At 45.1% G+C, this 15,867-nt stretch overlaps 1 protein-coding gene across 2 annotated transcripts in view; it reads right to left on the bottom strand.

Annotated features, from left to right (window-relative positions):
• EFNB3 (ephrin B3) overlaps window positions 1-15,867 on the bottom strand; it is a 164,596-nt gene that overhangs the window by 45,508 nt on the left and 103,221 nt on the right. For both annotated transcript variants that reach the window (XM_082254657.1, XM_082254658.1), the window contains exon 2: window positions 11,531-11,826. In XM_082254657.1, the coding sequence (XP_082110783.1) occupies window positions 11,531-11,826 (296 nt within the window). The remainder of the gene's footprint in view (window positions 1-11,530; window positions 11,827-15,867) is intronic.

Below are 15,867 nucleotides of genomic sequence, written 5' to 3'. Positions count from 1 at the left end.
CCGATCGTTCGGCAGACGATCGGTACGTGTGTATGGGGCTTTACACTGGATCTGACTCCCCAGCTTGAGAGTCGATGGTCTCTCTTCACTCCCTGACCTGACATGTGTCTCCCAGCTCTTTTTTGCACACAACAGATCTCTGTAGTAAAATGGAATGTAAACTACAAATGGGTTCTGTTATGCACACTCAGGAGCTGGTGAACAGGGCCTGAATTTGCTAAGTTATTGGGTCAGAAATCCGTTAAACCTTGACTCTTTCTCAAAATGAAGATGCAAGGTGGGCAAAGGTATGGCAGCTAGGAGGAGTTTTCTATAGGTAGTTTTCCATAAGTAAGCCGGCAGTGTTATTTAAAGGAGAAGTCCACATTTTTCTAGCATTAGAAATGGGACAAAACGAACCTAATTCTTCTTGCTGCCCTATAATTCTCACATTATATTAGTTTGTATGTTGATTTTCTTACTGTATGGTCTCCCTCCGGGTCACAGTTTGCTCCCTTTTGGGGTGTCTTGGAGGAGATCCTGACCTCGCTCCCTCATTCCTTTACCCCGATTGAACTCCACCTTTGTAATATAGTTCTATACTTCAACTTGATAGATATATTTTGTTCCTGTTTGGACCCTGTGCTATGCAATTTTCATGTATCTGGGAAATGACTTCCATATCCTTATCTATTTGTTATATGCGCTTTAACTAATAAAATATTTTGAAAAAAAAAAAAAAAGAAATGGGACAAAACGTGAAATGAGTTTGGATTTTTTTTTTTTTTTTTTACAGAAAACTATTGGTCAACCAAAAAAAGCATATTTTTAAAAATGTTTATTTTAACCGGTTGCCGACTGCGCACAGTATATTTACTGCGGCAGTCAGCCCCGGCCAGGCAGAGTGACGTAGATCTACGTCGCTCGCCTGTCACTGCTATTAGAGCCAATAGCGGGCGAGCGCGCGCCCGCCTCGGCTCATTCAGGGAGGAGTGCGGGCGTGTGACCGGCGGACCCGATGTCCGCCGGTCACTCGCCGCTCGTCGGTAGAGCGGGAGAAAGGCGGAGCGGCTTATGTAAACAAGCCGCCTGTCATTCTCCCCTGTGTAAAAATGAAGATCAGACGGTTCTACTATGTAGGACCGTTGATCTTTGTTTTTACACCAATAGCATTGTCCCACTACAGTTAGAATCACGCCCCTAGGACACACTTAACCCCTCCCTCTCCAATACAGTTAACCCCTTCCCTGCCAGTGTAATTTATGCAGTAACAGTGCATATATATATAGCACTGATTACTGCAGTAATGTCACTGGTACCCCCAAAAGTGTCAAAAATGTCAGTCAAGGGTCCGATCTGTCCGCCGCAATGTCGCAGTACCGCAAAAAAAAAAAAAATCGCAGATCGCCGCCATTACTCGTTAAAAAAAAACCATCAAAAATGACAAAAATCTTTCCCTTTGTTAGTAAACGCGATAACTTTTGCGCAAACCAATCAAAATACGCTTTTTGCGATTTTTTTTACCAAACATATGTAGCATAAAACAATTTGGCCAAAAATGTTAAAAAATTTTGATTTTTACATTTTTTTTGGGGGGGAATTTCATATAAAAAAAAGTGAAAAATATTGTTATTTTTGCAAAAATTGACGCTCTTTTTTTGTTTATAGCGCATGATCAAAAAATCGCACAGGTGATCAAATACCACCAAAAGAAAGCTCTGTTTGTGGGGAAAAAAAAAGGATGTGAAATTAGTTTAGGTACAGCGTCGCACGATCGCGCAATGGTCCGTTAAAGTCACGCAGTAAAAAATCGCAAAAAAAACCCTGGTCAGGAAGGGGGTAAAATCTTCCGGGGCTTAAGTGGTTAAATCTTAAATATTTTTTTTTTTTTTAAATAAAATATTTTTTTCAAGGCAGTCATGGCGGTTGAAGGATCCCGAAAGGTTAAAATATTTACAACCACCTCTCTGCTACAAGTTTGTAGTTTTTAGGCCCTGTTCACACCTGAGCGTATTTCAGCTTGTAAAACGCTCATCTCTTAAGCTTCAAAACGCTCAACAAGGAAAATCCTGTTCATTCCAATGGCCCCTGTTCACATATGAGCGTTTTATCTCATGAAGCAAAACGCCTGAAGCTCAAAAAAGTACATGAGCTTCTTTTTTTGGCAGATTACAAGCGTTTTTGTTAGATGTCAATGCCTGCCTCCAAACACCTGCAAAAAATGCCTGAAAAAAAGCCAGAAAAAACACCTGTAAAAAGCCCCCAAAAAACGCCTAAAAAAAGCCCAAAAAAAAACGCCTGAAAAAAACACTAAAAAACTGCCTGGAAAAAAAAAGCCTGAAAAAAACGTCTGTAAAAAGCCCAAAAAAACGCCCGAAAAAAGCCAAAAAAAAAACGCCTGAAAACGATATGCTCAGGTGTGAATGGAGCCTTAACTTCCCCGCTAGCGACCATTGTAGTAGAGTGGCTGTTAGGGTATAGTTAGCATTTGTTCTCGTTACCCTTGGAAAGTCCCCATTCCGTGGGGACTGTCTAGACCAGTGATGGTGAACCTTGGCACCCCAGATGTTTTGGAACTACATTACCCATGATGCTCATTCACTCTTCAGTGTAGTTGAGCCTTATGGGTAATGTAGTTCCAAAACATCTGGGGTGCCAAGGTTCACCATCACTGGTCTACACAGTCTCCACGGAATGGGGACTTTCCCAGGGTAACTAGAACAAATACTATACCCTATGCTTGTCTCCGCCATTACTGGAGAACAAACATCACTGGCAATTGGCGTTGGACCTGGCTGCCCGCACAATGCTCAGCCCCCCCCTCCACCAGCAGTTTCCAAAGGGTCCCCCCAGGCCAGCATGAAGAGGATGGGGGGGGGGGGGGGGGAAGGAACGCTATATCTGTTTCGGCTCCCAAATCCCAGGCACTCCGTCTACCAAACTCTACCATGTTCTGCTGAAAGCCACCTTCCACCAACAGCGTTTACCTAAGTTAGTTAGCCAAGAATTCTGACTTTCCTCTCCCACATGTAAAAATCAGCAATTGTTTGCTAAAAAATGACTTAGGACCTCTAAACATTATAGATTTTTTTTTTTTTTAAGCAGAGACCCTAGAGAATAAAATGGTCAGTGTTGTAATTTTGTTTAATCACATGGTGGTTTTTGAAACACAATTTTCTTGGAAGAAAATACACTTTAATGAATTTTAATGCAGGAAAACTCATTTTTTTTTGTATGATATAAAATATGATGTTACGTCGAGTGAATAAATACCAAACACGTCACACTTTAAAATTGCGTATGCTTGCGGAATGGTGACAAACTACTTAAAAAGCTCCATAGGTGATGATTTAAACGCCTTTACAGGTTACCCATTTAGAGTTAGACAGGAAATCTGGTGCTAGAGTTATTGCCCTCACTAGAACACCTCAAATGTGTAGTGCGGACATCAGTCACATATGTGTGTGCAACCTACGTATGCATTCGCCTTCGAGTGTGAGCACGGGGGGAGCAGGGGCGCTTTCATTTTTTACAATTATTATTTATTATTATTTTTTTTTTAAAACACTTTTATTGCTTTCAGAAGGGATGAACAACATCTCGCGTGATAGCATGAGCCGTGAGAGGTCCTCTTTATGCAGAGATCCTGGGTCTTTGGAACCCCATATCTCTCCTTTGGCCTCCAAAGTATCTGATCAAGCCAGGATTGGTTTGATCAGAAACTTTCACAAGCCAGTAACAGCTTTTTTACATTTTAACAAAACCGAAAATGACAAAATCCTCATCGCTCCTGGTTTCTTATACCATAGAGATGATTGGGGGACTAGTCCTCGGTCATCTCTATGGTAAGCTAGTCCTGAACTCCCTGGTGGAACGGGAGAGCCTGGGAAGTCAGTGCAGGGGGGGGGGGGGCTTCCACCACATGTAAAAGCAATCCAGCAGCTATTTAGCCGCTCGAATCGCTTTTACTTTATTCAGAATTACTAGCTGGAAAAAAAGCTATAAGGTTCATGACTGCAGCCATGGTCCCAGTATAGCCACTGAACCCCCATAGGAGGAGCGGGAGAGCCTGGGAAGGATTGCTTTTACCACATGTAAAAGGATGTAGTAAAAGCAACACCACACGTGGATTGCTTTTACCACATGTAAAAGCAATCCAGCAGCTATTAAGCTGCTCCGATCGCTGTTACTTTATTCAGAATCAACAGCTGAAAAAAAAGCTATTAGGGTTATGACTGCAGCCAAGGCCCCAGTATAACCACTGAACACCCATAGGTGGAATAAGATAGCCTGGGAAGGCAGCAGGGGGAGGGGTGGGGTGGAGACCCCCTTTCCCCACCTGTAAAAGCAATCCAGCAGCTACTTAGCCACCCAGATCGCTGTTACTTTATTCAGAATCACCAGCTGCAAAAAAAGCTATTAGGGTTATGACTGCAGCCAAGGCCCCAGTATAACCGCTGAACACCCATAGGTGGAATAAGAGAGCCTGGGAAGGTAACGGGGGTGGGGGGGTAGACCCCCGAGACCCCCTTCCCCCACCTGTTAAAGCAATCCAGCAGCTACTTAGCCACCCAGATCGCTGTTGCTTTATTCAGAATCACCAGCTGCAAAAAAAGCTATTAGGGTCATGACTGCAGCCATGGCCCCAGTATAACAACCGAACACCCATAGGATGTCCCTGTAGTGGTTAAAGTGCCACTGACCACAAATAATGGTATGGGGGGGGGGGGGGTGTTTAAAAGCCACCAATGAATGTGGGATTGTTTTGAAACATTTTAAAGTGCAGGTGACCACCGATGATTGTAGGATTACTGGGGGGGGGGGTGAAGAGTTTTGGATTTATCCATGATAACTAGCTATTGCACACAATGCAATTTCATCCTCCAGTGATGTGGGTGAAGTGTGGGTGACTTTTAAAGGCCAAGTCCTCCTCAATACCAGCACGTGTCTTCATTTCCAAAAAATGTGGCAAAAAAAATAATCATTTTGAGGGTCTTGGCTTTTTATTTGATAAGTTTATTACTAGCAATGTATAAAAAAAAAAATTAAAAAAAATCAGTGGTTATTTACAAGTACCTAAAGAAATCTTATTTATGTGGGGACAGTGTTGCATGAATGAATAATTGTCAGTCAAACTATCACAGTGCTGAAAACTGAAAAATGGCCTGGACAGGAAGGGGGTGTAACATTCCGGTATTGGGGGGTGGTTAAGTGAACTTTTTATTTGTTTGTTAAGTGATAACCTTTTGGGACCCCTTAGGTCCATTTTTAAAGAGTTTTTAAGTTCCCCCAAAAAAGTCAGCTGGTCATTGGCTACCACAGGTCCACTTCTGAGCAGACAATGGCCAGTTTTAGGGTCCATTCGTGTAATGCAGCGGCTGGCGTGCTGTGCGGTCCGGTGGGATCACTTCATTGATCACTTTTTTTTGTGAACTTTATTGAAATGTCACTGTGACATTTTATGAAGTTCAATTGGCTGACATGTGGTGGAAGGAGGTGCACGGCGCACAAAACAAAAGCGCACATTGCCCGTGCACCAACGAGGCGGTGTGAACCCGGGCACACAGGAGACAAGGCAGTTTGCTTTGTCATACGGTGAAATTTTGCTGGAATATTCGCCAAATGCAGTCCCACTGCATCTGGTGTGAATGGACCCTAAGGTATCTGAAGCGGTCCTGTCTCAAAAGCTTTGCAGCAGCCAAATTAATTTGATGAATGCGTCCCATTTACCTCTCGTCCATATCGCTACAAGATCCAGTTCATGTAATGTTGGGGGCTCCCATAGTTTAGAATAGCCCGTGCCTACAGGCAGCATGTGGCTTCTACATATAAGGGTATGGTACTGAGACCTTTGTTTTTATTGCAATAAAGGTTCTCAGAACTTTTGACCCCTTAAAACAGATGTCCCTATCAGAGTCCCCATTTACATCATGACTACTCATCACAGTGCCCCCTTAAATCAAGTGTCCTCATCAGTGTGCCCCCTTACATCATGTCTCCCCATAAAGAGTGCCCCTTACATCAGGTGTCCCCATCAAGAGTGCCCCCTTACATCAGGTGTTCCCATCAAGAGTGCCCCCTTACATCAGGTGTTCCCATCAAGAGTGCCCCCTTACATCAGGTGTTCCCATCAAGAGTGCCCCCTTACAACAGGTGTTCCCATCAAGAGTGCCCCCTTACAACAGGTGTTCCCATCAAGAGTGCCCCCTTACATCAGGTGTTCCCATCAAGAGTGCCCCCTTACATCAGGTATCCCCATCAAGAGTGCCCCTTACATAATGTATCCCCATCAAGAGTCCCCCCTTACATCAGGTATCCCCATCAAGAGTGCCCCCCTACATCAGGTATCCCCATCAAGAGTGCTCCCTTACATTAGGTGTCCTCATCAAGAGTGCCACCTTACATCAGGTGTCACCATGAAGAGTGCTCCCTTACATCATGTGTCCCCATCAAGAGTGTCCCCTTACATTAGGTTGTCCACATCAAGACTGCCCCCTTACATCACGTGTCTCCATCAGAGTGGCCACTTACATCAGGTGTCCCCATCAAGAGTGCCCCTTACATCAGGTGTTCCCATCAAGAGTGTCCCCTTACATCAGGTGTTCCCATCAAGAGTGCCCCCTTACATAATGTGTCCCCCTCAAGAGTGCCCCCTTACATCAGGTATCCCCATCAAGAGTGCCCCCTTACATCAGGTATCCCCATAAAGAGTGCTCCCTTACATTAGGTGTCACCATGAAGAGTGCTCCCATACATCAGGTGTCACCATCAAGAGTGCCCTCTTACATCATGTGTCCCCATCAAGAGTGCCCCCTTACATCATGTTTCTCCATCAAGAGTACCCTCTTACATCAGGTGTCCCCATCAAGAGTGCCCCCTTACATCAGGTGTTCCCATCAAGAGTGCCCCCTTACATCAGATATCCCCATCAAGAGTGCCCCCTTACATCAGATGTCCCCATCAGGGTGCCCCCTTACATCAAGTGTCCCCTTCAAGAGTGCCCCCTTACATATGGTGTTACCATCAAGATTGCCCCCTTACATCAGATGTCCCCATCAGAGTGCCTCCTTACATCAAATGTCCCCTTCAGAGTGCCCCCTTACATCATGTATCCCCATCAGAGTGCCCTCTTACATCAGGTGTCCCCATCAGAGTGCCCTCTTACATCAGGTGTCCCCATCAGAGTGCCCTCTTACATCAGGTGTCCCCATCAGAGTGCCCTCTTACACCAGGTGTCCCCATCAAGAGTGCCCTCTTACATATGGTGTCCCCATCAAGAGTGCCCCCCTTACATCAGGTGTCCCCATCAAGAGTGCCCCCCTACATCATGTGTCCCCATCAAGAGTGCACCTTACATCTGGTGTCCCCATCAGAGTGTTCCCCTTACATCACATGTCCCCATCAGAGTGTTCCCCTTACATCACATGTCCCCATCAGGGTGCCCCATTACATCAGGTGTCCCCATCAAGAGTGCCCCCTACATCAGGTGTCCCCATCAGAGTGCCCCCCTTACATCAGGTGTCCCCATCAGAGTGCCCCCCTTACATCAGGTGTCCCCATCAGAGTGCCCCCCTTACATCAGATGTCCCCATCAAGAGTGCCCCCTTACATCAGATGTCCCCATCAGGGTGACCCCTTACATCATGTGTCCCCATCAGGGTGCCCCATTACATCAGGTGTTCCCATCAAGAGTGCCCCCTTACATCAGGTGTCCCCATCAGAGTTCCCCATTACATCAGGTGTCCCCCATCAAGAGTGCCACCCTACATCAGGTGTCCCCATCAGAGTGCCCCCTTACATCAGATGTCCCCATCAGGGTGACCCCTTACATCATGTGTCCCCATCATGAGTGCCCCCTTACATCAGGTGTCTCCATCAGAGTGCCCCCTTACATGATGTTGCAGTCTGATCACGTGAGGGAACTAAGGAAATTCCTCATCCTGCCTGCAGCAGACTGATGATATCATCTCGGCCTAGGCAAAGTCATTGTACTGGAGGCCAAGGATGACTTGATAATGATGAAAGGTGGCACTGTATATTGTGACATGTCAGGCGTGTATTTATGTAAATTTGTAGATATACTGACAGGTCCACTTTAAGGACCTAAGTCATTGAGGACTTATATGACCTGCACATTAGAGGAGCAGCAAATTGCAGGATTTTTTGTTTCTTTAGTCTATAAGATTAACTCGCAGGAGATTATTTCCAGGGAAAACACAAAGTCACGTTATGTCATTTTACAATGTTAATCGCTGAAGATTAACCTGGGGCTTCCATGTAATAAAACAGAAAAAGTGCTCTTTTATAGTGTAACCCTTTTACTGACTCTCCTTATATTACATTGGTGCTGCGGTTACCATTGTGGCCACACAGCGCCGAATCCAGGGTTCAATTCCCACCAGGGAAGCCGACTATACAGAGTCTTAACTTCTTTCTAAGTTTACTGATTGCTGCAGTTTTATCACAAAATCCAAAACCAACTGGCATCATTATCATTAACCAACGAACGGGCACAGCTGGCAAGGTACATTGTACACTAGTGTTTCCACCAGCGAGGGAGCAACGCCATAGAAACAGCAACCCTGTCACTGGAAAGATTGTGACAAAAGACTAAGACGCCTTTCAGAGGGCAACATGCGGTTCCACGCAACGTGTGTAGAGAAGCCCTTTTTATCTCTAATGGGCTGCCCTAAGCGTGAGAAATGCTCAAAAGAGGTCCCTGACCCTTACAGATGTGTGTGGGTGCCCAATGCTGGGACAAGGTAATCTAGTGGCCAGGACAAAGATGACAAACGGCACCCACTTCCCCCCAAAATATATGAGCATTATATGTCAGAAAACATCCCCCCAACAAGAGTTTCTGGGTCTGCAGACCTGCTGGACCCATTATAAGGGGTTCCCACCATCCCTGTGTTGAGTTCTTGGGTCTGCAGACCTGCTGGGCCCATTATGAGGAGTTCCTATCTTCCCTGTGCTGAGTTCCTAGGTCTGAAGACTTGCTGGGCCCATTATGGGGGGGGTTCCACCATCCCTGTGTTGAGTTATTGGGTCTGCAAACCTGCTGTACCCATTATAAGGTATTCCCATCATTCCTGTGCTGAGTTCCTAGGTCTGCAAACCCGCTGTGCCCATTATGGGGGGTTCCCACCATCCCTGTGCTGAGTTCCTGGGTCTGCAGACCTGCTGTGCCGATTATGAGAGGTCCATACCATCCCTGTGTTGAGTTATTGGGTCTGCAGACCTGCTGGACCCATTATAAGGGGTTCCCACCATCCCTGTGTTGAGTTCTTGGGTCTGCACACCTGCTGTACCCATTATGAGGTGTTCCCATCATCTCTGTGTTGAGTTTCCAGGTCTGCACACCTGCTGTGCCCATTTTGAGGGGTTCCTACCATCCCTATGTTGCATTCCCGGGGTCAGCAGACCTGCTGTGCCCATTGTGAGGGGTTCACATCATCCCTGTGTTGAGTTCCTGGGTCTGCAGACCCGCTGTGCCCATTATGAATCATTCCTATCATCCTTGTGCTGAGTTCCTAGGCCAGAAGACCTGCTGGTTCCATTATGAGGGGTTCCCACCATCCCAGTGTTGAGTTCTTGGGTCTGCAGTCTTGCTGTGCCCATTATGAGGTGTTCCCACCATCCCAGGTCTGCAAACCTGCTGGGCCGTTAATAGTGAGATTACCACTTTTCCCGTGTTGCATTCCCGGTTCTGCAAACCTGCTGTGCCCATTATGAGGAGTTCCCACCATCCCTCTACTGAGTTCCCAGGTCTGCAGACCTTCTGTGCCTATTATGCCATTATGTCCCTATGCTGAGTTCACAGGTCTAAAGATCTGCTGTGCCCCTTATGAGGGGTTCGCATCATTCCTGTGCTGAGTTCCCAGGTCTGCAAACCCGCTGGACCCATAATAGAAAAGGCTCCCACTATTCCTGTGTTGAATTCCCAGGTCTGCAAACCTGCTGTGGCCATTATGAGTTTTTTTTTTACCATCCCTGTGTTGAGCTCCTGGGTCTGCAGACCCACTGTGCCCTTTATGTGGGGTTCCCATCAGCCTTGTGCTGAGTTCCTGGGTCTGCAGACCTGCTGTGCCCATTATGAAAGGTTCTAACCATCCCTGTGCTGTGTTTCCGGATCTGCTGTGCCCATTATTAGGGGTTCTGACCATCCCTGTGATTAGTTCCTGGGTCTTTACACCTGCTGTGCCCATTATGAGGGGTTCCCACTATCCCTGTTGAATGTTTATTAGTATTATGGAGCAAGTAACATGAATAGATGGAACATACAACAGGGGTAACAGTCAGAACCACCAGGAAGATAGGAACAGAGTTGGGAATTATGGAAGGTAGATCTCACTGTTGGATCATCAATACCAAGGCTCAGTCCTGGGACCAACCCTGTTCAATTTATCCATAAACAGCATTGAGGACGGGATCAGTAGTTCAATATCAGTTTTTGCAGATGACACAAAATTAGGCAGGGCAATAACTGCACAGCATGAAGCAAATATCCTACAGAATGACCTGGACAAAATTACAGAGTGGGCAACGACATGGCAAATTAGGTTTAATGTGGAGAAGTGTAAGGTTTTGCACTTGGGGACTGGAAACATAAAAGCACAATACACGTTAGGAGGGGAACCCTTGGGGGAATCAAAAATGGAGAAAGATCTGGCAGTCCTGGTTGATGATAGATTAGGCAACAGCATGCAATGTCAAGCGGCAGCTGCCAAAGCCAGCAGAATATTAGCATGCATAAAGAAAGGGATGTATTCCAGAGATAAGACTATAATCCTTCCACTTTATAAAACTCTGGTCCGACCGCATCTGGAGTATTCTGTCCAGTTCTGGTCGCCAGTCCTCAGGAGGGATGTGTTGGAGCTGGAGAGAGTCCAGAGAAGGGCAACTAAACTGATTAGGGGATTGGAGGACCTTGATTATGAAGAGCGTCTGCAATCGCTTGATTTATTCTCCCTGGAGAAAAGACGCCTGAGAGGGGACATGATAGCAATTTATAAATATCTCAATGGTGATCTCAGCATAGAAAAAAAGCTATTCAGTCGAAGGAATTGCATGAGGACAAGAGGGCATACAATGCGATCAGAGGAGAAGCGTTTTAACCTCAGGCAACGTGAGGGGTTCTTTACTGTTAGGGCTTCAAGATTGTGGAATTCTCTACCACAAGAGGTGGTTTCTGCGGGTAGTATGGTGGCTTTCAAAAGACTCTTAGACGTACATCTCAAGGATCAGAACATTCAGGGGTATGTGAGATGATTACGGCCACACACACCTACACAGGTTGAATTGGATGGACTATTGTCTTTATTCAACCTCACCTACTATGTAACTATTTAAGAAGCCAGGGGTTGGCCCGAACCTACCCAGCCTCATTTATATTTAAACTATTAGGTGAACTGACCCTTAGAACAATTCATAGAAGAAAGACAAGGTGCTGACTGTAGAAGCCAAACCAGCAAAATACAGATTGTAATTGGGTGTTGTACCTTGTCTTACTGCCAAGCAGTGCTTTGAGATAATGGAAGCGGTTCCTTACCTATAATGTAGTAATCTCTATGGGATTTAAACTCATGGCCCCACAAGTTCGGACTGTACTCTTGGAACTTGATGGTGAAGCGAAGGTCTTGTCCCGGCCGGTCACAGGTGAGGAGGAGGTTGGGCGTCCGCAGGACAGAGCAGGTAACTACCTCGTCCTCCGTGCCCACCAGATAAAGCTTGTAGTATTCATAGGGAGATGAGGAGAAAGGTCCACGAGGTTCTGAACGTGGGCAAAGTAAATCCAATCGGTCTCCAATTTGTGGATATAAGACATAACCCTCTGCATCCTGAAACCTGGAAAAAAAAACACAGAAGAGGATTATTGACCATATTCTCAACAGATACCCAGTAAAGGAGTTATTCACAAAGTAAAGCAGTGTTGAACCCAAAACCAAAAATGTATTATATTGCAGCCAAGGCTGGGACAGGGGGTGGGAAGAAGGGACAACCGCCCAGGGCAGAGCAGTAAGGAGGGCACCTCTCTACCACCTCCAATCTCCAGATCAGTGGCTAGCAACCAGCAGGGTGCAGATTTAGGTCTACTCTTATAGCTATTGATGTCACACATATTCCAACCCCATCTGCCCACTGCTGACACAGAAAACTCACCGGGCATATGCAACTACCTTCTATATGCTGGAAAGTGTAGTGTAGTGAATACTCCAGGGCAACCATGGACAGCCAGTTCAAAGGGGACTGAGACATGGCGGTACACCCATTCTCCTACATGCATGAACAGCACTGTAGGGGGCGCAGTTACGCATCCTTGTCCCGGGCACTGAACAAACCTGTCCCGGTACTGAGTGAAGCTTACCATCCATTAGATGTGGTGGCTGCATGAGTTTTCTTTTTTTAAAGCTTTTTTCCCTTTGTTTTCACCTGGTGGCTCTGGCCAGTAACACACCTCCTGTATTAGATCACCCCCCCCACTCTGGATGAAGGAGCACAAGGGGCACCTTTGGACAGCAGCATTGTCAGTCTGGAGGGAGGGGAGTGTTTTATGGGCTAGCAGATTTAAATACACTAACAAACTGAAGCCAAACTCCAGCTCACACTTTATAAGCTATTACAGCAAACTGTTTGGGATAAAGGTTTTACATGAATAAATAAAAGTTGATTGTTGTAAGAACTTCTGTAAATGTTAAATGTTTTATCTCATCCCTGTAATCTGATACATTCTGCTGGAGAGCTTGTGCTTTTGAAAAATTATAGACTTACTGGCCGGATCAAAAGATGAAAATACACTATATTACCAAAAGTATTGGGACGCCTACCTTTACACGCACATGAACTTTAATGGCATCCCAGTCTTAGTCTGTAGGGTTTAATATTGAGTTGGGCCACCCTTTGCAGCTATAACAGCTTCAACTCTTCTGGGAAGGCTGTCCACAAGGTTTAGGAGTGTCTATAGGAATGTTTGACCATTCTTCCAGAAGTAAATTTGTGAGATCAGGCACTGATGTTGGACGAAAAGCCCTGGCTCGCAGTTTCCACTCTAATTCATCCCAAAGGTGTTCTATCAGGTTGAAGTCAGACCAGTCAAGCATCCCAGTCTTAGTCCATTGAGTTGGCCCACCCTTTGCAGCTATAACAGCTTCAACTCTTCTGGGAAGGCTGTCCAGAAGGTTTAGGAGTGTCTATGGGAATGTTTGACCATTCTTCCAGAAGCGCATTTGTGAGGTCAGGCACTGGTCTGGTTCGCAGTCTCTTCTCTAATTCATCCCAAAGCTGTTCTATCAGGTTGAGGTCAGGACTCTGTGCAGGCCAGCCAAGTTCCTCCACCCCAAACTCACTCATCCACGTCTTTATGGACCTTGCTTTGTGCACTGGTCCAAATCATTTGGTGGAGGGGGGATTATGGTGTGGGGTTGTTCTTCAGGGGTTGGGCTTGGCCCCTTAGTTCCAGTAAAGGGAACTCTTAAGGCGTTGGCATACCAAGACATTTTCGACAATTTCATGCTCCCAACTTTGTGGGAGGAGTTTGGGGATGGTCCCTTCCTGTTCCAACATGACTGCGCACCAGTGCACAAAGCAAGGTCCATAAAGACATGGATGAGCGAGTTTGGGGTGGAGGAACTTGACTGGCCTTACCTCAACCTGATGGAACAGCTTTGGAATGAATTAGAGAAGAGACTGCGAACCAGACCTGTGCCTGACCCCACAAATGCTCTTCTGGAAGAATGGTGAAACATTCCCATAGACACTCCTAAACCTTGTAGACAGCCTTCCCAGAAGAGTTGAAGCTGTTATAGCTGTAAAGGGTGGGCCAACTCAATATTGAACCCTACGGACCAAGACTGGGATGCCATTAAAGTTCATGTGCGTGTAAAGGCAGGCGTCCCAATACTTTTGACAATATAGTGTAGAAGTAAGAAAACCTAAAAAATAAAACGAATGCAGCCACCACATCTAAGAATTGGTAAGCTGCAAAATAAGAAATGTTTGCTTTAGGGAATAACACTACTTTGATTGTACTAATCACCAAAATTCTTTAAACTGAACATGTAAGAAGTCAAAGTGACCCAAAAGAACTCTCAGGGGAAAAAAAACACAATAATCACGATAAATATTCACCCGAATTCCGAGAACTAAAACTTAGCAGTAAATCCTATTAACCCTTTCACTGTCGGAGGCGTTTTTTGCATTATTTTGCACACGTTTAAAAAATAATTTTAGCACTGAAGATTACAAAACATGATATATTTTCTGATAGCAGACACCCTAGAGCATTGATGGCGAACCTTGGCACCCCAGATGTTTTGGAACTACATTTCCCATGATGCTCAACTACACTGCAGAGTACATGAGCATCATGGGAAATGTAGTTCCAAAACATCTGGGGTGCCAAGGTTTGCCATTACTGCCCTAGAGAATTACTGTAATAGTGGTAGGTACAATTTTTTTATGTCACATTAGCGCAACGGCGCTTATAAAATGCACAATTTCAGTAAAAAATCCAATAACCAGTCCTGTACCGGAAGATTTTCCTGCTTAATGACCAGGCCATTTTTTGCGATTCGTCACTGCGATACTTTAACTTACAATTGCGCAGTCGTGCGACACTGTACCCAAATAAAATTGATGTCCTTTTTTCCCCAAAAATAGAGCTTTCTTTTGGTGGTATTTGATCACCTGTGCGATTTTTATTTTTTTGCGCTATAAACAAAAAAAAAAAAAAAAAACAATTCTGAAAAAAAAAAAAAGAATTTTTACTTTCTGCTATATAACATTCCCAATAAAAAACAAATCATTAAAAAAATATAATTTTTTTCATCATTTTAGGCCAATTTTTATTTGGTTACATATTTTTGGTAAAAAAAAAAAAAAAAAAAATCACAATAAGCGTATTTTGATTGCTATCGCATCTACAAACTAGAGGAAAGATTTATGTCATTTTTATTTATTTTTTTACTAGTAACGGCGGCGATCAGCAATTTTTAGCGGGACTGCGACATTGCGGTGTACAGATCAGACCAATAAATTACATTTGTGAAACTTTTGGGGGGACCAGTGACCTTAGTACAGTGATCAGTGCTAAAAATATGCACAGTTACTGTAATAATGACACTGGGGTTACCACCAGTGGCAAGCAAAGGGTTAAATGCTTCCCTAGGGGGTGCTATCTAACTGTAAGGGGATGGGCTTATGGAATGAACACAGAGACCTGTGTTCCTAAATGGGAGGAACACAGGATCCATGTGTTCATTGCTGACAGAACAGCAGTCTGCTGTGTTTACTACGGCAGATCGCTGTTCTGTCTCTACGGGGAGCGATGGCGTGTGCCCGGCGGCAATCGCGGCCATTGGCCCCGCAGATCAGCCTCCCCCCCCTGGCAAATGGGTGCATGCGCGCACCCCTGCGCAGCGACGTACGGATACGTCGTTTCGCAGGAACCTGCTTCTGTATATGTACAGAGGCTGGTCAGCAAGTGGTTAAAGGTAACATAGTGGGCACATAAACGCAAAATATTTCACATTTTGTTTTTTTGTAAAATATAAAAGGTGAGGTTGTGCCGAGTAAAAAGATATTCAACATGTCAAACCTTTAAATTACATGCGCACGTGAAAAGGTGGCAAACTCCTGTACCTTATATTTTCCATAGGCCCCTACAGGACATAAAAAAACAAGAGAAGGGCGCCGACCTCGTGCAATACCACAAAATATTTATTGGAAAATTGTTAAAACCACATCATGCAGTATACTCACAAGAGTACGCTATGTAAAAGCAAAAACCAAAAGAGTTCCTTCGGCTGTTCAGAGACCACAGGACCATGATCCTTAGTAATGACAAGACGAACTTGAAGGTGTTCATAGGGCTAACGTGTTTCGAGGGGG

This window comes from Pelophylax lessonae (assembly GCF_965119305.1).
Source record: "Pelophylax lessonae genome assembly, chromosome: 4".
NCBI classification, from domain to species: domain Eukaryota; kingdom Metazoa; phylum Chordata; class Amphibia; order Anura; family Ranidae; genus Pelophylax; species Pelophylax lessonae.
Note: the sequence above shows the minus strand (reverse complement) of the source record. Positions and strands in the feature narration are given on the sequence as shown.